General features: G+C 34.5%; 1 protein-coding gene across 1 annotated transcript; it reads left to right on the top strand.

Moving 5' to 3' along the window:
* The first annotated feature begins 1,335 nt into the window (after nucleotides 1-1,335).
* On the top strand, nucleotides 1,336-22,099 carry LOC149425078 (uncharacterized). The gene is made up of 18 exons (XM_089647960.1): nucleotides 1,336-1,620; nucleotides 2,592-2,820; nucleotides 4,161-4,379; nucleotides 5,205-5,253; nucleotides 6,648-6,897; nucleotides 8,391-8,518; nucleotides 8,697-8,813; nucleotides 9,265-9,372; nucleotides 9,458-9,960; nucleotides 12,913-13,196; nucleotides 15,171-15,389; nucleotides 15,873-15,981; nucleotides 16,194-16,290; nucleotides 18,079-18,211; nucleotides 20,085-20,205; nucleotides 20,321-20,411; nucleotides 21,012-21,096; nucleotides 22,005-22,099. The coding sequence occupies exons 1-18, from the start codon at nucleotides 1,482-1,484 to the stop codon at nucleotides 22,097-22,099; spliced, it is 2,976 nt and encodes a 991-aa protein (XP_089504086.1). The 5' UTR covers nucleotides 1,336-1,481.
* The last annotated feature ends 28 nt before the right edge of the window (nucleotides 22,100-22,127 follow it).

Here is a 22,127-nt window from a genome sequence, read left to right as displayed (position 1 = left end):
CCCCTCCGATCCTTTGACCCTTGGAGATGCTGCCGCTTGACGCCCTCGACCCTTCCGTGCTTCCCCCTTCCGAGAAGCTGGCTGGCTCCAGTGGCTTCTTCTTCTTCACTCCTTTCAGTGAAGAATAATTTCGGTCCGGCCTTTTTTACCGACCCGAACAATATGTTGCAATCCGAGCTTATTCCGACAATATCGCGTATTTTTTTCGTGCGAAATCTCGCGCGTCGATTTTTTTAATCGTTGTTAATTTTTACGATTTCCGTAGGCTGCGCCACTGTTATTTACAGACTTGGTGGATACCAATAATTAGAACGCGTGTTCGGTGATAATGTTTATTAACATTTTAGTACGGATTGACTACGTCTATCTTCTGAGCTGTCTGTTGGGTAAAGAGAGCAAGCAGATGCATCCGTCATCTTTTATACCACTATCTGTCATCTCGCTCTTAGACATTCAACAAGCAGGCGTACCACCAAAAACCTTTCTTACATAATGTAAACAAACCTTTTTAGAACTACGCTAGGTTTGTGTAACATGGTTTGTGATTCAAAAGAAAGTGTCCCCTTAATACCGCCTGCTCGCGTCCAGGCAAGAAAAACATCCCAGTTTTCAATTAGTTTAGCGGCTACGCTAGGTTTGTGTAACATGGTTTGTGATTCAAAAGAAAGTGTCCCTTTTATACCTATACTTCACTTCGGGTATGCTCGGATATGTTAGCCACGCCCCCTGTCGATTAGTCGCTGTGCATATAGCGACTCCCATCAAGTTCCCGGCAAAAAGTACGATGTAAAATGGCCGCGAAGTGGGATATTTTGATAAATATGTCATATTTATTTTGAGTGTAAAAATGAAACGAAGTGAAATTTGTTCTAAGTGAAAGCTTTGCACCTGAGAACAATACCACGGGCACAGTTTGAGATCATCAGGAATTAGTAATTATGTCGGGAAAGTGTTAAATTTTACTGGGCACTCGTAGTCAGCATAATACCATTTTCGAAAACAACTTAAGCGTCTATTGTCCCCCTTGCTCTATCCAATTTTATCATTCTAACACGACAGAAGGAATTACCTCTTCACAAAACTTGCCGTTCGAACAGAATGCGTATGAAAATTTGTATTGTCAAACCAGACTAATAAATTTTTGAACTTTAGGGTGAATTGCCTAATACAAAAAAAAAAGTTTCAATTCAAATTGATCAAATCAATTATTTCGGTATTTCTCAGTTTTGAAATGGTTGTGAACATCACTATCCCGAGCGAAAGACATCAGCCGTCAGATTGTACAATGTTGGCTACAGTGACTCGCAATATTTGAAATGGTTTCCATGGCGATAGTGCAACATTATGATGTAAACAAAGATGTCTGAATAGTGAAGTGGAAAATTTTTCAGTAGTAATTCTATAAATATTTGTGGGAAAATGAGATGTAGCCGGCCATGGTACTAAATTATTTAAATACACACATAATATTTTAACAATTAATGGCAGAAGACCGCTCTCCAAGGTTTATAGTCATGTCAAATTCTAATGAAAAAAAAACAAACAAAAATTCTAATGAAAGTCATGCACGTCGCGGGTTCAACCTGTGCCAATCCCACGGCGGTGGCCACAACGAAAGAGGTACATCATTATATAATTTATTATTCTAGGGTATTTAATTTTATTAATAAATCGTAATTTACTTTTTAGGAGCTGGATGGAAGTTAATTTGGTTATAAATTTAGTAAATAGGTTCTTTCTTACATGATCCAAATAACCTATTAAGCCGTTGGGGTAGGCAGAGAGGGTAGACCGTCACACAACTCTGTCTCGGCACATACTCCTTGCTTCATTCACATTTATACGTCGTCTCATACGCACCCTTCTGTTATTCCGACTCTTGACTCCGACTCAAGTGTTTGACTTGATTGTGCCTTGTGATCGGGACCACCCTCGGGCGTCTACAACTACTTTTACCATTCATATTCGCTTTATATATTCTCCTTACACTCATTTCTTTGAATATCTGCTCTATGTGCCCCAAACCATCTAAGTGCCATTCTTAATCTTACTCATTACACTTACATTATTTTCGAATCTTCACTTAATCTTACTCATTACGCTTAAATTCTTTCCAAATCTTCACTTAATCTTACTCATTACGCTTACATTCTTTCCGAATCTTTACTTAATCTTACTCATTACGCTTAAATTCTTTCCAAATCTTCACTTAATCTTACTCATTACGCTTACATTCTTTCCAAATCTTCACTTAATCTTACTCATTACGCTTACATTCTTTCCGAATCTTTACTTAATCTTACTCATTACGCTTACATTCTTTCCGAATCTTCACTTAATCTTACTCATTACGCTTACATTCTTTCCGAATCTTCACTTAATCTTACTCATTACGCTTACATTCTTTCCGAATCTTCACTTAATCTTACTCATTACGCTTACATTCTTTCCGAATCTTCACTTAATCTTACTCATTACGCTTACATTCTTTCCGAATCTTCACATATTTCACACGGTTTTACCATGATGTCTCCTCAGGGATCTCATTTCTACAAGACATGAAGACAGATAACAAAATATATTTTTTCTAGATCGGCAGAGCTTTATGATTTCAAAAGTGTCCAGGAAAGATTTGGAAGACCGGGTTTACAGTGCCATTGAGAAAAATCTTGTTTTGAAACAACTCCTCAACAAAAAGGATGAGAAATTAAAGCTGTTGGGAACAAAGCTGTACCGATTGACCCAGCAATTGAAGAAGGAAGCTGCCGCGCCCGAGTATTACCAACCTCTTGGAAAAGCTTTGGAAGAACAATCAATTCGGTCAGTATTGCTCTCTATTATCTGTGTATACTAAAGTTTACGTTTAGTCTCGGAATTCAATACTCTCTGTGTGAAAACACTTGAAACAACAAAGACAGAAAATTCCAGTATATTGAATGTTTTAATTACATACATGCCCATGGAAATTATTGAAGAATAATATATTGTGTATGTATATGTATACTGTTAGCTGCATATTTAAATATTGGCGCCACATTAATTTGGTTCATTCGCCAGAGTTGTGCTCTGTCGGCCAACAGTGAAACTACTACAGCTGCCATGCATATCGGCCGTTAGAGAAGGGATTGGGACCTGCTGGACACCCAGGAAGAGGCAGCGTTGATTTATGGAGGCAGCCCCCTTGCAAACTGCCAACAGCCAACTGCTGGGCATTTGAACTGCGCAATGCGCGATATAACCTTACTGGATATTAGATGTTATTATTGTCATAGACTGTGAAGACAATATTATATTTCATCATAACCATTTACTTAGCGTTTTATTATTGCTAACAAGACATACTTACATTGAATTATTGAATTGTGGTGGTATTTCACCATCCTCTTTACAGCTTATCCATAGGTTAACGTAAATTCTTGATTTACGTTTTATTTATTTATAAAGTCCGTGTTTACTATTCGGTACACGAACCTATGAATAGTGGCCATATATCGGATAAGTTAGCTGGTTTTTCTACCTATTGCGAGTATTTATTTATTTATTAACACTTCCATGAAGTCCCACTTGAATGGCTGTAAAGGCATTGCTTTCCGATAATTCTATATGAACATTGTATACTGATCTTTTTGTAAGGGTCGCAACTATAAATATGTATAAACATTGGATACAAGTCTCCCATTTTCTTCTTGTCTCTTGTGTGGAAGAATATTTAATCAAAAGGAAACTTTACTAAACCTGTAGAATGGGTTATAAATCCTTGCACTTATGGCACTGCACGTAAAGCATCACTAAATGGCCCAAAACTTTTTCTTTCAATATTGATGTTTGGTATTTACTGTTTGCGTTTGTTGTACATCGTTTATTCAATTTGTTTGTTATTTTTTGTATTCTATTGTTGCTATAATGCCAATATGGATTTATTGAATTGCATATCCCATGCATGCAGTTGGGAATTAAACTATTATTATTATGTAAACTAACTTACTAACATGGTCCATTAGAATGTAAATTTGCACTAATGAAATCAAATTATTAATACTTCTTTTATGTAAAACCCTAAAGGGAGTAAATAAATAAATAATTATTTCTGATCTGATTGGTGTTCTATGATTTATTTGCACAAATCCTTACATTATTGTATATTCTGTTACATTTTTTAGGATCGAACGACTGCTGTGTGAGAAGAGAGCCTTGTGTGAAAAAGTAAATGTCCTGAAAAAGCAAATAAGTGCCCAAAAGATTTTAATCTCCACTGCAAAGAATTACAAACCCAGAAGGTTGGGAAGTCTGGAGAGACAGAGAATCATTAATGGGAAGGGAAAACCTGATACTAAACAAGAAGAAAAAGAAGACAATGATTACTTTATTCTACTTGAAGAGTAAATTAAATTTTTTATTTGGACTCCTACCTACACATATTTAGGACAGGTTGTTTCAGAGAATTTGAACTCATCAAATTTAAACATTCATTTTCAGGTTCTGTTATTATATCATTATAGGCTAGTTGCTTGACAGAATTGAAATAATTACAGAACTTGGAAAAATCTTTCACAGAACTTGAAAATCAACTTTTAAATTTGACAAATTGTTCAAATTCTCCGAAACAACCCGTCCTTATATTTATGAATTATCATTTTTATCAAGGTCCAAAATTCATATGTATGTAATAAGCAATTTAGTATTAGGTCAGGTTTTGTAATATCTTTTGATCTTTTTTTTGGGGCCTATGTCATCTTTGTAAGCAAAAGGAGGGATAGGAAGTTCTGGGGAGGAAAAAAAAATTAGGGTTGAATAGGAATCTGGGGTCTATGTGTCCAGGAGTGACGTGAGAGTCCGGCTAGAGAGGTCAAAAGGTCTCCCTCAATTGGCCTCTCTCGATACGGCTCGCCATGCAGCTGGCGGGCAGATACATCCGCCATCATGACCTCAAACATAATTCCCCCATAAACCCGAGGACCCCTGCTAAGTCAGCAAACATAGCGCACCACTTGGGGTGATCTATGGCAGAGGTGGTGGTTACCCAATAAATGGTTCCCGGAGCAGCGGTACTCATACAAGATACACAATACTTTTAAGTTGTGATTTGTGAAGATATATATTTCATTATTTCTAAATAACAAGTGATATCGCAAAGAAAATTAATTTCAATTAATTTCCTTTAAATTTACCATTTGAACTGAACTATTTAATTAATGATTTTTCAGACATCACCCTAACAGTCCAGTCCCAGATGACGAAGACAAATCTGAAATCGTAAGTAATTATTTATATATTTTTAAATGCATCAATTCAATATTTTGCAGTAATTATTATTATAAGTACAACTATGTATATACATAATTGAAACAAGATAATGTTGTTTGAACCAGTATATATTTATTTTTCAATAAATGCCGACCGGTTTCGGAGCAACCGTTCCTTCCTCAAGGCAAAATATATACTAACATAACATTACAGGGTGAACATAATATATTACTTGAAGTGGGGTTGTAAGCGTTTCTAGGGATTAGTAAAGAGTAGGGGGGGAGGGATGGAACGGTGAAAACGAAACATGTCTAAGATGGGACTCTAAGATAATTTTTTTTTTATTGATAATGAACTCATTATTATCAAGGGATTTCTTTATTTATATGGTTAAAGAATGGTGAAAAATGTAATATATCTAAATAAAAATGCATGTGTGTTTGTAAAAAAACGTAAATCTCCGAAAATTCTTCACCGATTACTTTAAAATTTTGACGCAACATTGGATTCGAATACGCATGTGATTTTATATAGATGTCAGCTGTGATAGATAAAAACATGTTTTTTTTTTTAAAAACAGCTCCATATGTTGGACAAACATGCTCTTTTGAAAAACAACACCATCTGTTGGATAGCACCATGCGTTATTGTTTCTCTATCTGCACAGACAGACTGAGTCACAGCAACGCGTGGCGGGGTACAGCTAGTATATTAATAATTTTTCTGTTCAATGTTGCAAAAATCTCACTTCTAATAATAAACCAGCTTTTTATACAAGAAGTAATATGGGTAATTTTTTGAGAAACGCTAAAGATAAGAATAATAAAGATAAGGACAATAAATGGACTTATTCCGGTATATTATCCGCCCATATTATGGCTTTTCATTTTATATCGGAAAAACAACTCGTAATTTCGACATTAGAATCAAAGAACATTTAAGGTGCCTTAATAATAACAATTTTTCAGATTTGCTAACAATCATAGTTTTGAAAAAAAATACAGGGATTAATATTCTTCACATTAATAATAAAGGAAAATTATTAGATAACCTAGCCTTAGAAATAAAATTATTAATAAACAAACAATATTATCTCACAGTCCCATCTTAGACATGTTCCACTTTCACCGTTCCATCCTACGCCCCCCACTCTTCACTAATCCTTAGTCACGCCCACAATCCCACTTCAAGTAATATATTTTGTTCACCCTGTAATGTTAAGTTAGTATGTATTTTGCCCCGAGGAAGGAACGGTTGTTCCGAAACCAAAAAAATAAATGTACAGTGGTTCAAACAAAGTTATCTTGTTTCATTTATTTATAATGGATAACCCCAAAGTAATAGCTACTTTCAAAAAGTACAACTAGGTATATCCTTTTTTAAAATTTATTAATGCTTTTCAGAACGGTGATGATGAGGAATTCGAAAATTCGTCTGAAAATGCCAGTGAGAAAAATAAACCCATCGAATCGAAAGCCTCTGAAAAGAGTGAACAGTTGAGCGATTCATCTTATCAATTCAATGAACCTTCACCCAGCAGGGTCTCGTTCTTTTCTAAACTGAAATGCGCCAAGTCAAAAATTCCGACCAAAGTTCGAACTAATGAAATCGAGGTTCAAACAAGTTTGGAAGAAGTTTCTAAAACTCCTAATGGTAAGAATTCAAAGGTTGCGTATTTCTATTTCCACCAATGAAATGCTTAATTTCTTCCCACTTTCATCCCTTTTGTTTTAGTCCTGGATTGAACGATCATTTTACACGACCCACTGGAGAAGTGATCAGTCAAAAGTACCCAATCTTTGATCTATGATCCTGTACTTTTAAACATAGAAAAAATGACATAGATATATCCTGCTGCCGTCATGTTGAGATATACCATAGATGTATTCATTGTGTAGACTAGGAGTCTAGAGTCTCATTCTCGCGATACAGAAATACAGATAGATAATCTGAAATGAACTGCTATTCCGAGATGGAGCTGCAATGACAGCCTTTGTCAGATTTCAGGTATCTCTGTTTCTCTGTCGCAAGATATTTGAGATGCCCTGTCTACGAAATTTGCACATCTATGGTCACCGGAATTCAATATTCGGGTGTTCTTAATCACTTCTTTAATAATTTTTTTAAAATTCATTATTATATTTTTAATTAAATTTATTTATTTTTCATGGTCTGCATAAAACGCTGATACACCAATATATTACAGAGAAAATTTGATTGATTAAGATTATTATTATTATTACTATCAGTATCGTTTAATCGTTTTATGATATCACATATAAAAAATAGGTAATTTTGCAATTTTTGTGCAATTTTAAATACCCAAGAGAAATTCAGTAGGATAGAGCCATGGGTAGTAGCCATACTCCTTCAGATAGAAAACCTTGAGGGAATACTTCACCTTGTGCGGCTCCAAACCACCCATCTTCCCTCAAGCCCTTCACCTAACCAATGAGTACATGATCAAGCCACCTCAATTGCAACTTTTCTACGAAAAGTAGCAAGGGTTCGATGTAGTTCTTTTACAACTACATATTATAATGATGTAATGGCAGCCCTGCTGCAGATTCGCAGATCTGTGGCAACCCTGCAGGCTAACAACTGCTTAGTGAATCATCGACCAATTGCTGGAAAACTTGCTATCGTCAATCTTAAATCTTCTAGACGTACGGTGACAACACGCCGCCCTTCGAGAGCTTGGAGACTATTGGAAACGTTCTCCAAGACATCGCATCTGCCGTCTGCTAATATTCAAGTACTAGTACTCACTCACTTTCACTCACTACTTGTGACAGGAGACACTCTCATCTCCGGCCTCGGCCTCACTCCGGCATCGAGCGTCGGTCTGGAAGAATATTGTTACATGATCTTCACCCCCCACTGACAACAACATCTCAGAGAGTACTACAATGTAACTCCACTTCTATTTAAGCCACACTATGAGTACGAACTCGCTTTATTACGAACTCTATTATATCTTCGGCATCGATTAACGAAATCTGTCACATCTCAATTATACCTCAGTAAATACAGTGAATAAGTACTCAGTCAATATTTTTAATAAATTTTATTTATCTCCTACAAAACACACAATGTAATGTGATTGGAAATGAATTTCAAATTGAATTTTTCTTTGTTTTCTTCAGAAGATATTGTTAGCGAGCGATTGGCACAAGAGCACATGTTGGTCCTGGATTTACAGCAACAATTGAAATCTGCACAGTTGACGCAGCGGGTGGTGGATGAAGTTGAGCAATTGGTGAGGGTTTTGAGTGTAAGTTTCATCATAAATACGTTTCAGTTCTGTAATTAAATAGGTAATCAGGAATGAAAATATCAATCAACGTGTTGTGATTGATCAAAGTTACATAAATAGCTATTTTTACTAAATTAAAAATCGTACACGATATGCCACTTATTAATTTTGTTTCCCCTATATTTTCAATCAACAGAATAAAAATATACATAAAGAAAGAAAAGTTTCTAGTGCCAGCAGTTTCAGCCAGAAAGAACCAACAAGCATGGTGAATCTTCGTCAGGAACTTCAGAAAGAAAAAATCGACTTGCAGGTGAATATCTAGACAGAGATTTTTGAAAAATATGCCTATGGCCTTATCGAGTAATAGATACATTATTGGCCTGGTTAAATACCATCATTCAGAATCGAAACGTTGCATGAAATGGCTTAAGCCATGTTTTGGGACCATATCTGACAGTTAGGTACTTCCCCATATCCTTCCCTTCCCTACTCTCTTTAGCCTCACAATATTTATTTATTTCTTGAACTAACGCACATTGCTCTGACGATGAGCACATAAATGAGATCCTGGGTTCAACTCCCAGTTGCCACCATCGTATTTTTTTTTCTGTGTCTTGTTCTTTTTCATGTTTCATTTAGATTTAATAGTATTATATTTTTCTACAATGATTAATATACATTGATGGATATAACTTTGAAAAAGTTATCCCAATAAAGTAGAATTATTTCTTGTTTCTTTTATTACAATATTTTCATTCAAGGCCCAGAAGAAAATGAATGAACAATTGATGACCAAGCTGTCAGAAATGCAGAAAGAATTGGATAATTTAAATATCAAGTTTAAGAGGGCCAGCTCAACTATTCCCAAGGTATTTTTAACTCTCACACTGCCAATACAATGCATAGATGTTTGTGCATATTTAACAAAACTTTCATTATTCCTTGTGCTTTTAGAATTTCGGTCATAAGTTTTCTCCACCTAAATCCCCGAAACATAACGCAATCTCTGACAAAAGGGTTACACCTAGAAAAAATCCTGATGAAAATAGAAATAATAATGGTACCGTCAATAAAAATACTGAAGACTTTTACAGAAGTATTAGTGACTCCACCAATAAAAGTTCCATTGATACTTCCATCAAAACTACTATTGATCGTTTTAACAGTTTTACGAGTAGCACCTCCAATTCCAACAAAAATATTAACATCTCCAACCAAAAAGATTTCTCTGCTAAAATTATAAAAAATGTTAATAAAACCAGCCCACGCATGAGTGGCAGAATCACTAGTGGTTTCTCTTCTGGCCAAAGTGATAGGAGCAGTGGTGAAGAATCGGACAAGAGCGATGTCACCAACAAAAACCAAAAACATGCAAATAAGGTCTACAGCAAGAGTGGTCAAAATGCTAACAATGCATCTGTCAAAAGTGATAAAAACTTTCCACAGGATATCAAAAGGTAAGCCAAAGTTTATTTGTAAATATTTTTCACAGAGTAACTATATACATTTTTCGTAGGTTAATAATTTTTTTCTTATATTGATACGGCTGATGTATTAATGAATAAACACATGAACCCCATCGCTCAAGTGGTTATTCTGCCCTGATGAAGCTACCTTATAACGAAACCTGGTTGGCAATAGATATAAAAAATTAAAAGTGGTTTTAACAAAGTTACTGTTTTATTTTAAATTAGATATTATCAAGTTTATGTCCTGGTAAAGTGAAAATAACGTTAATTAACCTGTCGAAGGCCGGAGCAAAAACAGAAAAATGTTACTGGAACCTAACATTTTATTAGCCCAAACGATGCTAATTTTGTTTTTCATACATTTTTCGAAGCATTAAGGTCAAAATCGCAACGCAAATTATCCTAATAAGAATCATATAAGAATGCTCACATGTTCCATGCATGGAGCAAATGGTACCGGGCTGTGAAAAAAAACTTGTTCTGTTGAAAACATTTTTATGCTAAGTAACCGCCGACACAATACCGTTGAAGTAAAAAAACTCCGCACGACACGTGCTGACACCTGCTGAATTTTGTCAAATTGGACGCTCCTTAACTTAAATAAAGTAAAAATAATTTATCATTTGGTGTCAAAAGTCATCCTCTATCGACCGAAGATCGAGATGAGATGTGTATATATACGTAGATACTTAAAAATGTGAAAATTAGCACATATACTTTTTTGTTGGAAGCTTTCTTATGAGCTGTGAATGAAAGTGGCACCATCTCTTGGCTAAGAATTTCGACTCGGTACTTTCTGTGTTCACTGCTTGGTGACCGGGTAAACTCCGTTTGTTTGAATTTAACCCATAAAAATGAGTAGAAAACAGACGATGTTAGAAAGATTTCTTGGGTAAAGGAAAAGGCCCAGTGAAGAGACAGAAGAAGCGCCTTTAACATCGAAGAAAAATATCATTTTCAAGAGAAAATACCATGCTTCCTACTTACAATATGGATTTATCTGGACAGGTGATTCCCACAAACCATCCTGCTCTATAAAGTTTGCTGCGAGCAGCTCTCTTATGATGCAATGTAACCTTCAAAATTGCTTCGCCACAGGAACGCCAAGCACCCTGGATTAAAAGACAAGCCTCTAGAGTATTTTGAAAGAACAAAACGGGAATACGAAGGACAGAAGAAACTTATGAGGGCCACCACATCAATAAATGAGAATGCACTGAGAGCTTCATATTTGGTGGCAAACAGTATTGCTAAGGCAAAAAAGCCATTCACTATCGGTGAAGAATTGATCTTGCCCTCCACTATAGATATTTGCCCTGAACTTCTAGGAGAGGCTGCTGTGGAAAAGATAGCACATGTGCCTTTGTCGTCTAGCATTGTGACTAGCCGAAGGAAATAGCCGAAGACATTGAGACACAATTGTTAGAGATAATTAATACATCACTGTAGTATGCACTCCAGGTTGACGAATCTACTGATATCAGGCAATACTACTTGTTATGTGCGATATTTATATCAGGATGATCTGCATGAGGATATGTTATGTGCTTTATCTTTCCTAACCAACACCACAGGTGCAGAACTGTTCAAATCTCTGGATGGTTATATGTATATCAGGTCACCTAAAATGGTCCTTTTGTGTCGGCATATGCACAGACGGGGCTGCTGCCATGACCAGACAACTGTCTGGTTTAACTGCTAGGATTAAGCAGGTTGCACCCGAGAGTGAATCTACGCATTGTATCATTCACAGGGAAATGCTTGCAAGCCGAAAAATTTCACTGGAATTCAACAGCTTGTTGATCGATGTCATTAAAGTTATTAACCACATTAAAGCACACGCACTTAAGTCGCGCCTGTTTGAGCAGCTTTGTGAATAGATGGACGCAGAGCACAGATTCCTTCTCTTACACACAGAAATAAGATGGTTATCCAGAGGGAAATCGCTAACCAGAGTATTTGAATTACAAGAGCCATTGCAAAGATTTCTCTCAGAAAAGAAGTCACCACTGACAGCACATTTCAGTGACATGGATTGCAAAACTGCCTTACCTGTGTGACATATTCAGCCTGCTCAAAGAACTCAGTCTGTCTGGCTGACAAAGTAGGTGCTTTTAAAGCCAAAGTAGAGTTATGGGAACGGCGCATGAAGAGAGGCATTTTTGACATGTTTCTGACATTAGCGGGGATTTTAGGCGAGACTGAGCCTGAGCATTCACTATCCCAATTGGTGCAAGGTCACCTGTCTCTGCTTTTAACAGTGTTCAAGCGCTACTTTTAAACTACCTTCAAGACAACAACTCTGTATGTGTTCTGGATTAAAGTCATGGCAGAAACCCTGAGATTGCCACACACAGAACTTAAATCCCTATTGCCATTTTCGACATCCTATCTGTGTGAAAAACCAAAACAAAACAACGGAATAAACTGAACATAAGCAACACGCTTCGGGTGTCATTATCTCCTATTACCCCCAAATGGAACCATCTCCTTGCAAAGAAACAAGCTCAGGGTTCTCAATGATTTGCTGTTTTAGTAAATAAAAATGGTAATCTTTTTATTTTAACGCATGTTTAACACAATTCAATAAAAATTATTAAAAAAGTTCTAGAATATTATCATTTAATTTAACCACCCTCAGCGGGCTGCGGTAAAATTTTCAGTCGTTGACCGGTCCACGATGGCAAAAAGTTTGGAGACCACTGATCTAACCAATATCTGTGCTCATAAAAGCAACGTTATTTTATACAACCTATTAATTGTTTAGTAACTTTAAATCCTTCGTTCCACCACTTCTTCCCTCCACCCCTTTTGTCGTTCGTCTCACACAAATCTTCATTTGTGTCATAATCCCACTGAGCCTGAGCTAGGAAACTAGTGGGTGGTGCTCTTATATAAAATTGATTTTCTGAATTTAAAGTCTGATCATTACATTTCCAGTGTTTCTGCATCGATGAAGAGTCCCCCACTTCCCAGGACCAGTGACTCAGTGGTTAATACCATAAAGCAAGAGAGTTTACTACAAAATAACAAGAGGGTGTCTTCCCCAACTACGACCAGTAAAAACGACTCCGTTATTAAAAGGGAACTTACTCGCATGACCGAAGAAAGTAACATCTCCAGCAAAGAGAAACAGACTCCAACAAAACAGTCTGATATTCTATCAACGAATACAAAGAACATAAATAATAACAGCAACCCCATTGTGGAGTATACACATAAAGGTATGGAATAATACATTATTATAACGTGTGACATATTCACAACGAAGAGTAGAGAAAAGTAATTACACACAGAAAAAAAAACTTAAGTTTCTGTACCTTACTGTATAATCGCTTTAAGAGGAACGGCTGCGCAGCCTTTTTCATACAGAACTTAAATATGAATTTGTCACCAAAATACATGACCAAACTGAATAATATTTTTTTAATCAAAAGGTGTAGGAAATATCTAGTATGAATATGTGCTACTTTATTTATTTATGTTTGAAATTATAAAATATGGATCATTAGAGAAATTTTGGAAATTATTTGTTAATGAATGATTTACGTTGGAACACAAATTGGTTGTATATAAATTACTGTTTTGACTCAAAAACGCCATTTTTTATTGTTTTATTTTTAAAATTTTATATTTCTTTATGTTTACATAGTAAGTTGAGCAAGATTTTTTTAATGAAAAGCATTAACCGAAAAAAAATTGTCAAAGTTGACTCTAAAATCTTGAAAAATTTACTATTTCATGGCCTATATTTTATAATTTAAAACACAATTAAAAAAGTACCACATATGTATCCGTACTAGATATTTACCATACCTTCTGATTAAAAAAAAAATAATCATTCAATTTGGTAAATTATTTTGTCTTCAAATTCAAATTTAGGTTTTGTATGAAAAAGGTCCGCGCAGCCATTCCTCTTAATAGTGTGAATTTAACATTTCTATTTTAAAACCAAATTCCTTTCCAGTCCACTCCCTTTTGCTTCAACATATGGGACTCTTGGGCGGTATTTACATAAAAAGAAAAAAAAGTTGTATTTTATTGAGTAATTATGATTTCTATAATGAATTTCCGAAAAACCAATTCTCATTTTGAAATGGCAATAGTTAAAATAATTTTCTTTTATTCATATTATACTATAGGTAGGTACTTTATAAGTATATATTTTAAAAGTTCTTGAGTTCATTGAGCTTGAAATTGAATGGAGTTCATATTAATAACATTATGTCCGGGTGGCTGACCCTCAGGTCACTCGGACAATGACCCCCCAAAATTATAAGGCGACAATAATATAGTTTATGCTTAAAAAATATTATACATACAAATCAAAACAACTGGTCAAATTCTTAATTGATTTCAACACTGCCAAATAGCAAGCAGAGACATTGGCGGGTGATGAGTAGCGACATCTAAGATTTCTCTTAGAAGGAGATTCTGCATATACCTATGCTCGTTCAAAAAACCCGCTGACCCAACTTCTGTCTCTATATGCGCCATACAACAAACGAGACGGCACTGTAGCCCTATGGCCTTATATTATGCAGATGAAATTTCGCAAAACTGTAGGTTTGGGTCATGCCCGAAACAGACTGATATAGATAATACGGTCAATATAATTATGTTTGATAGAGATTAGTTATAAACATAGGTTGGGTAGTTATGCAAGATGTAAATATGGCGTAAAATACTTTAAATACGTACATAAAAAAACTTGTTTTGAATTTGGAATATTCTTTTGTTGTTGTCTGTAATTTGTGGCGAATCATTATATTTTTTAATAATAATATAAATCAAATTTAATAATGTATTTTAGTTGTTTATTATTGTGACAGCTGTTTTGGCATTCACAACCATTTTTAAACTGTTAAATGTATCTTTCAGCTATATTGTTGCATTAATAATATCAACCTATTTAAACATATTCTCCTACACCTCTCCACATTCTTTTTGCCTTACTAATTTTCAGGATGTCTTACAAAGTTAGGACCAGGGCCAAAAGGAGCCTGGCGCTAGTATAAACCTCAAGGGCGCTGTATTAGGTATTATCAGCGCCTTGGCTCCCTGACGCCTTAGTATGTTGCCACCCGGAGCACATTGCTCCAATTGCGCCTGGACAAGGCTTGCCCTGGCTGGGTCACTGTGTGGTCATCACATGACTTTTTTTCTTAATGGTTACCATGTTTCTTAATTTATTACAGCTACTAAATCGGGGATCAGTTCAAAGAGCGAGGGCTGGGGTTCGGAAGAAATCATTTGGTCCGCGGCAACCCTCTCAGAGATTAAAGAGAATGAGGAATCCTTTGACGATGCCACCTACGATATATCGAAGGCGACCACATTCACAAGCCAGTCATCGTCACCCAGACACACCGATTCCACCAATGATGATTTATTGAGCGATGGAGAAGTCCCTAAAAGTATGTCATAATTTACATAAAATTTAAATCAAGACCAAGTCCAATATATTATATTAGTGATAGCTAAAAACCCATAGCAGAGTAAATTATTGTGAAATGCCATTTTGACTCTTACAATAGCCCACATCTAAATAATTGCAAATGAATTAATATAGATTGCCCTCCAAATAAATAAACTCTATAAGTAAATGCATAAGGGGGGGGGGGTATCAAATAAAAAATAACCAAACTGATGTCATGGTGAGCGGAGTTTTTGTAATACCGCGCTTTATCACTTGAAGGAGTATATAGAGCTAAAAAACAAGGTCGCGTGGAAGCATACTTTGCTTTGAAAGAGGGGTTTCGAAAGTATGTGACGTCCACACAGTGGGATAGGCTTTATAAATCACACATGTTTAATATTTTATCAAAGTTGAAAAAATTTTAAATGTGATATTCACTGATATTTATTATATATTTTTTTAACTCTTTTCTTTCTTTTAGAAAAATCTCGGCGATCCATAAAATACGACCAAGAAATGAACACTACTCAAGGAACTTTAATCCCAAAATCTGAACAATCTAAATCCCAAGGTCCTTTAGTTGAAGAAGAGTAAGTTTAAAATTTAAATTACCATCACCAGCAAGCTGTGAACGTAACTGTAACCAAAAGTCATATGTAACAGCCCTCGCGTACACACTAGAGCCTGGATACTGTATCTACAATGGTTACAGTTAAAGCTCTCTGATGAGTTCGGGGTTTTATAAAATAAACAAATTTTCAATGTTTCGAATTGCGTAATGCATCATTTTAATTCTTTTCAGGGAAACTTCACCTGCTTCTGTATCAGAAAAAGTGGAAATCACTCTCACAGCAATTTCAAAAGAGTTAAATAGATGTTCTGAGTTGCTGTGTTCAAAGGTATGAAATGGAAAATTTTGCTTTAAAAACATACTACGTACCTAAATATAATTTTTAAAAATGCTCATTAGAAAAACAACAAAATCCAATAAATACCACAAATGCTCCACACAACCTCCCCAAAGACGACAGAGGTCCTGAGGGAAATAATATCCATCAGAGCCTTGTGGGTGGGATTAAGCTAAAAATACATTTTAAAAAATGCATAACAATAATAAACTGACCCGAAACCCGATTTAAAAAAAAAAAAATTTTTGACGATTAAAATAGAGTTAACCTATAAACATTTTAAAGTTCTATCCCCATTTTGAGATTATGGTTTAATGCCTTTTACCTATTTACAGACGATATACAATTGAACTTAGTTGTAGTGACTATCATTGGATCATTTATTTGCTATAATCATTCCGACATGATCTATCGGTGATGAATAAAACGGTATCTCTTTGTCTAAAAATTTCTCCAAAGTGTGCATTGCACCTTGAGTTTGCAAGATTGTTGGCACTGAGTTTGTTTCATTTGTGTTATCATCATCACATTACATATCAATATCTATTGTCCTTGTTGACTGCATTGTCATCCATTCGCACAAAATCATCAATGTTGTAATTCTGTAATGAAGTTTTCAGTATTTGATAATATTATCTTATATTTTACTAGTTTATTTATAAATAAGTTCTGCGTTATAATTATAACTATGCTGTTTGCTTTCCTAAGGCCATTTGTACACGAAGATACAATACAAGCGACTCATGTTTTGTGTGCCTAGCATACGCGCCGCTCGTGAGTTTCCGCCATAGTATTTTGCTAGTGTTTACGGCGCGATGTGTCGACTACGGGCTTGACATTAGTTGCACGCTACTGACGGTGCTAGTTGCATTCGCATTCGTTTGATAGAAATAACATCCTAACATGATTTGAATGTTAAATTTGTTCTGGAGGTGGGAAAATATCCATGTGCATATAACTATAATTTAACGAAAAACGTTAGAAAACATTAAGCTGAGACGGAGTGGATTGAGGTTGGAAAGAAAAGTCAATTTGACATCATTCTCATACAGTTACTTGGCGGTGACGAACGCCTTACAATTAACACTTATTTTGTTGTATTGGTGAATCCAAAATCTTCTTTCAGATCGTTTTTGATGCTTGTAAATATAAAGAAGAACAATATTACTGTCTACGTTACTAGAGTCACTTGACATTGAATTAATTCCACGGCTGCACTTGAAAAAATGATCAAGTTCTGTACAATTCAGGTAGCTCCGTTAGCGGAAACCAGCTTTAAAGATTAGCGTATCGGTAGGCTACTCGTGGTTGCATCACAGTCTCATAGCTAGCAAATATCTCTGTGAACGAAAGGCCTAAGGCAGATACAGTTTGATAATTCCTTAGGAAGGCGAAACAGCTACCACACCTAGTATTAACACTGCAGAACTTGTTTATAAATAAAGTGTTATTACATAAATTAAATAATAATATTATTAAATATGAAAATCTTTAAATTAAAGCTGATAGGAAAGAAGCAAATCTAGTTTAGGTCATATGATAGTACATAGTTTTAAGAGTATTTGATTTTTTCAATCTCTGCGACAATATCATCTTAAAAAATCTCATAAATTTTAATTAAAACTAGGCATTTGTTACTTAACCACCCAATAGAAGTAATCACAGTTTATAAATTTGAAATGGCACCCCTTCAAAGTTGTTGTTTTTGACTTGTACTCTTTATGCTTAGCATGATAGATATTATGTACATCGATATATATGAAAATAATGATATTTTAGGATCATAAGGAATGTGATTGTTCTAACAACAAAAGTAAGTCAGCTACTAAGTTCATAGAACAAAGCAAGTCCACAACATTTGTGCAATCTGATACAACCAATGAGGATTTGAGTGAAGGGGAAATTACTAAACGTGAGTCTATATATCTTCTTAAAATATATAATTTTAGCATGTTAATCGTCGTTGCCAAAACCTCATTCAGAATGTGAATCTTTTAGTGCAATGCAAGTTTTACCATTCTTATTTTGTATGGAATCGGACAGGAGCTGCTAAGTGGTTTTTTCTTTTGTGAATGCTAAAAAAAGTCTGAAGTTAGCTACAGTCAGAGTAGATATGCAGTAACTTCAGCTTTGATGACTGTCATTATTATCTGTGACCAGTGAATGAAGTTTTTTTATGATAACAAACTTAAAATTTTATCTTTTGATGCTGGTAATCACATGTATTATATTATATTATACAAGGTAAAAGCATGTACCCAAATGCATTTTATCTTTTGATGCTGGTAATCATGTGTACTATATTATATTATACAAGGTAAAAGCACGTACCCAAAAGCATTTTATCTTTTGATGCTGGTAATCACACGTACTATATAATATTATAAAAGGTAATAGCATGTACCCAAAAGCATTTTATCTTTTGATGCTGGTAATCACACGTACTATATAATATTATAAAAGGTAATAGCATGTACCCAAATGCATTTTATCTTTTGATGCTGGTAATCATGTGTACTATATTATATTATACAAGGTAAAAGCACGTACCCAAATGCATTTTATCTTTTGATGCTGGTAATCATGTGTACTATATTATATTATACAAGGTAAAAGCACGTACCCAAATGCATTTTATCTTTTGATGCTGGTAATCATGTGTACTATATTATATTATACAAGGTAAAAGCACGTACCCAAATGCATTTTATCTTTTGATGCTGGTAATCATGTGTACTATATTATATTATACAAGGTAAAAGCACGTACCCAAATGCATTTTATCTTTTGATGCTGGTAATCATGTGTACTATATTATATTGTACAAGGTAAAAGCACGTACCCAAATGCATTTTATCTTTTGATGCTGGTAATCATGTGTACTATATTATATTATAAAAGGTAAAAGCACGTACCCAAATGCATTTTATCTTTTGATGCTGGTAATCATGTGTACTATATTATATTATACAAGGTAAAAGCACGTACCCAAAAGCATTTTATCTTTTGATGCTGGTAATCACACGTACTATATAATATTATAAAAGGTAAAAGAATGTACCCAAAGGATTTTAACCAGCGATTCTTGAACATATTTGAAGTTAAAAACGTAGATGTCATTTTGCTGTCTGATGATTTTTTATCGCACCTAGCCACTGGGTAGATGGGTATAACCTAGCGGGTCACATGATACGCACCCCGCCTCCTACCGGCAGCACTGTAACAGACGTGACAGAACTCGTATCACGTGATCCAACGCGACATGTAGCAGTGTGATCAAAAAAATTTTAATTGAAAAAAATATATCATCGGGTAGCCCAATGACATCTACACTCCAAATATGCTCAGGTATCTCTTGTTAAAATCCTTCCGGGACGTACTGTTACGCCGTGCTATACGCCATTCTAAATACATTGTAAATATAATTTCAACAACTTGCGCATGCTTGTAGCAAACAGTAGCGCTATCAAAAGTTTGAATTTCAAAGCCAAGACCATGTCACGAATGTCTTTGTGCCAAAAGTCTATCTTCTTTGTGAACTGGGCTCATAAATAAGAAATATTGGATACTTAATTGCAATAAGTTTTACAAAATAAACTTTAATATACCCCCCTTAATAATAAACTTGTTTTAAATTTAGAATCAACCATTTACATCAATGGTGGTTTATCAGTTATGTAAAATTTAAAAAACGTTTATTACGAAGGACCTAACAATGTTATAATAGTTAAAAAACTGTTTCTTTCTTATTGAATTCTAAAGTTTTTTTTATACTTTCTTTCTAGATAAATCACTAGATTCCATTAAAATAAACCAAGAAATGAAAAGCAAATCTCAGGATATTTCTACCATTACCGAAGAAAATAATGATGCGAGTTCTAATATTGTACCCCCTTTCACCGAAGTGTATGTTTTGATAGCTAATTTAATTAACTTAATAATAAAATATATGCAATTGCATTTAAAATGAATTTTCAATAAACTTAATTATTTTATTAATAATTTCACATTTTACTTTTAGGAGTCAAATTATACAATCAGAACAGAAATTAAGTCGAAACCCTACCGATATTCTGGAAGAAGTTAAGTGTAATAAGAAGGGTTGTACAAAGGTTTGAAATAATTTTTTCAAAATTACACATTTTATTATATAATTAACACAATTATTTTTTTCCCAATATCGCTTCCACCCCAAGCTTTGATCCCTTGAAGTTTCCACTGGAAACAACTTATAATTTAGGAAGCCGGTATGGGTACCACCACCCCGGGAACCATTTACTGAATAATCTACACCTGAGTCGGTATAGTTGTCGACTCCAGTTCCTGGGAAGGAACGTTCAATCCTCGGTTAAACTTTTTCTCTTACGTTTTTGTAATCGAAACTTATGAACAGATCAATTAAAATACATAAAACGTGTTGTCCATTAGTTTTAAATATCTTACTACATATAAATTTATTTGACTTTCAATGTGTATACGCTCATTACAGTAAAATTAAATGTTTAAGCCCGTGTTTCAGAACTCTTCACATAATGCTCTTTTTCCGCAAAAGGACTATTACTTCTCTCATGTTATAAAACGTGTCTGCTAAAATAATTCTTAATTTCTCTTAGCTTTGGCGATCAGGGCTCAATATCGTGCCTTGTGCAGAAATTAGTTCTCAGTTTGAAAAACATTTTTTTGATTTTATAAATAAAAATATTTTTTTTTAGGATCCACAAGTATGTGATTGTGCTAAACATGAAGTTAAGGAAGTCACTCAAGATTCTTCTCCAAGTACCCAACCAAAATTGAATGGTATTAAGGTTTTTTTAAGTACTTTTCTTCTTAAATCTGTTTAGTGAGTGTAATTTTTGTATGATATACTTGTTCTTTCTTATTGCCATAACTGAGTCTCCTTGTTTTCTGTAACTATTGGTCACATGTAAAGATCAGCGAACAAATATCTTTTGTATGATTTGAGATTTTCACGGCCAAAAGTATTATAGTGATTTGTTTTTGGGGTATTATGTCGTGTTGCGCTACCTTCTTCTTTAGCCAACATTTCGGACAGCATTGCAGTTGTCCATCATCAGGGCAAATGTGTAATGAAATTTTGGCTAAAGAAGGAGGTATCGTAACACGGCATAATATGTACCCCAAAACAATTCACTACAAAATAAATTAAAACATCAACTTTAATTCAAAATGGGTACATAATGCATTACTTCCATTTTTAATGATTCTGCTAAGTGTTAGACACAATGCTGGTTATATATAGATATTATAATTTTGCAATGAAACTCTTTTATGTGGTTATTTAACATTTCAGAAAAGCAAGTGATCTTAAGTGCCAATTTTTATCTTTTGTTTCACAGAATTTGAACAATTCATCAAATTTCAAAGCTAATTTTCAAGTTCTTTGGTGGTAATAATGATGTTTTGTTATTATATCTATAAGCAAGTTGTTTCAGATAACTGAAATAATAACAGAACTTGAATAGAGCTTTCACATAATTTGAAAAATAATCTTTGAAATATGATGAATTGTTCAAATTCTGTGAAACAACTGACGCTAAGTGTAAAACTACACATTTGGGAACCTTTTATGCGATTTTTTCCGTAGTGAAAAGTTATTTTAATTCGAGTTGATAAAAGTTTTAAACAAGTAATACATTAAAATATTATGTTTTTTTTTATATATCTTCATGATTTATGATTTGTAGGTAACACCAATTCAAGTAAATTAATTGAAGAATGCAAGACCCCTTCGCTCAGTGAATTCGATGATTTCCCCAAAGAGATTATTTGTATGAATTAATAATTTATTTTGTTTGAAACAATAGATA

Source organism: Hesperophylax consimilis, chromosome 3, assembly GCF_061612785.1.
Source record: "Hesperophylax consimilis isolate HC1 chromosome 3, BYU_Hcon_1.0, whole genome shotgun sequence".
In the NCBI taxonomy this organism is placed as follows: domain Eukaryota; kingdom Metazoa; phylum Arthropoda; class Insecta; order Trichoptera; family Limnephilidae; genus Hesperophylax; species Hesperophylax consimilis.
This window is presented reverse-complemented; position numbering and strand designations above follow the sequence as displayed.

Coding starts and splice junctions, on each gene's coding strand:
- LOC149425078 (XM_089647960.1), top strand. CDS start 1,482: ATGGCAGAAGACCGCTCTCCAAGGTTTATAGTCATGTCAAATTCTAAT. Junction 1,621..2,591: donor CGGTGGCCACAACGAAAGAG/GTACATCATTAT, acceptor TATTTTTTCTAG/ATCGGCAGAGCTTTATGATT. Junction 16,291..18,078: donor CTGAGTTGCTGTGTTCAAAG/GTATGAAATGGA, acceptor ATGATATTTTAG/GATCATAAGGAATGTGATTG.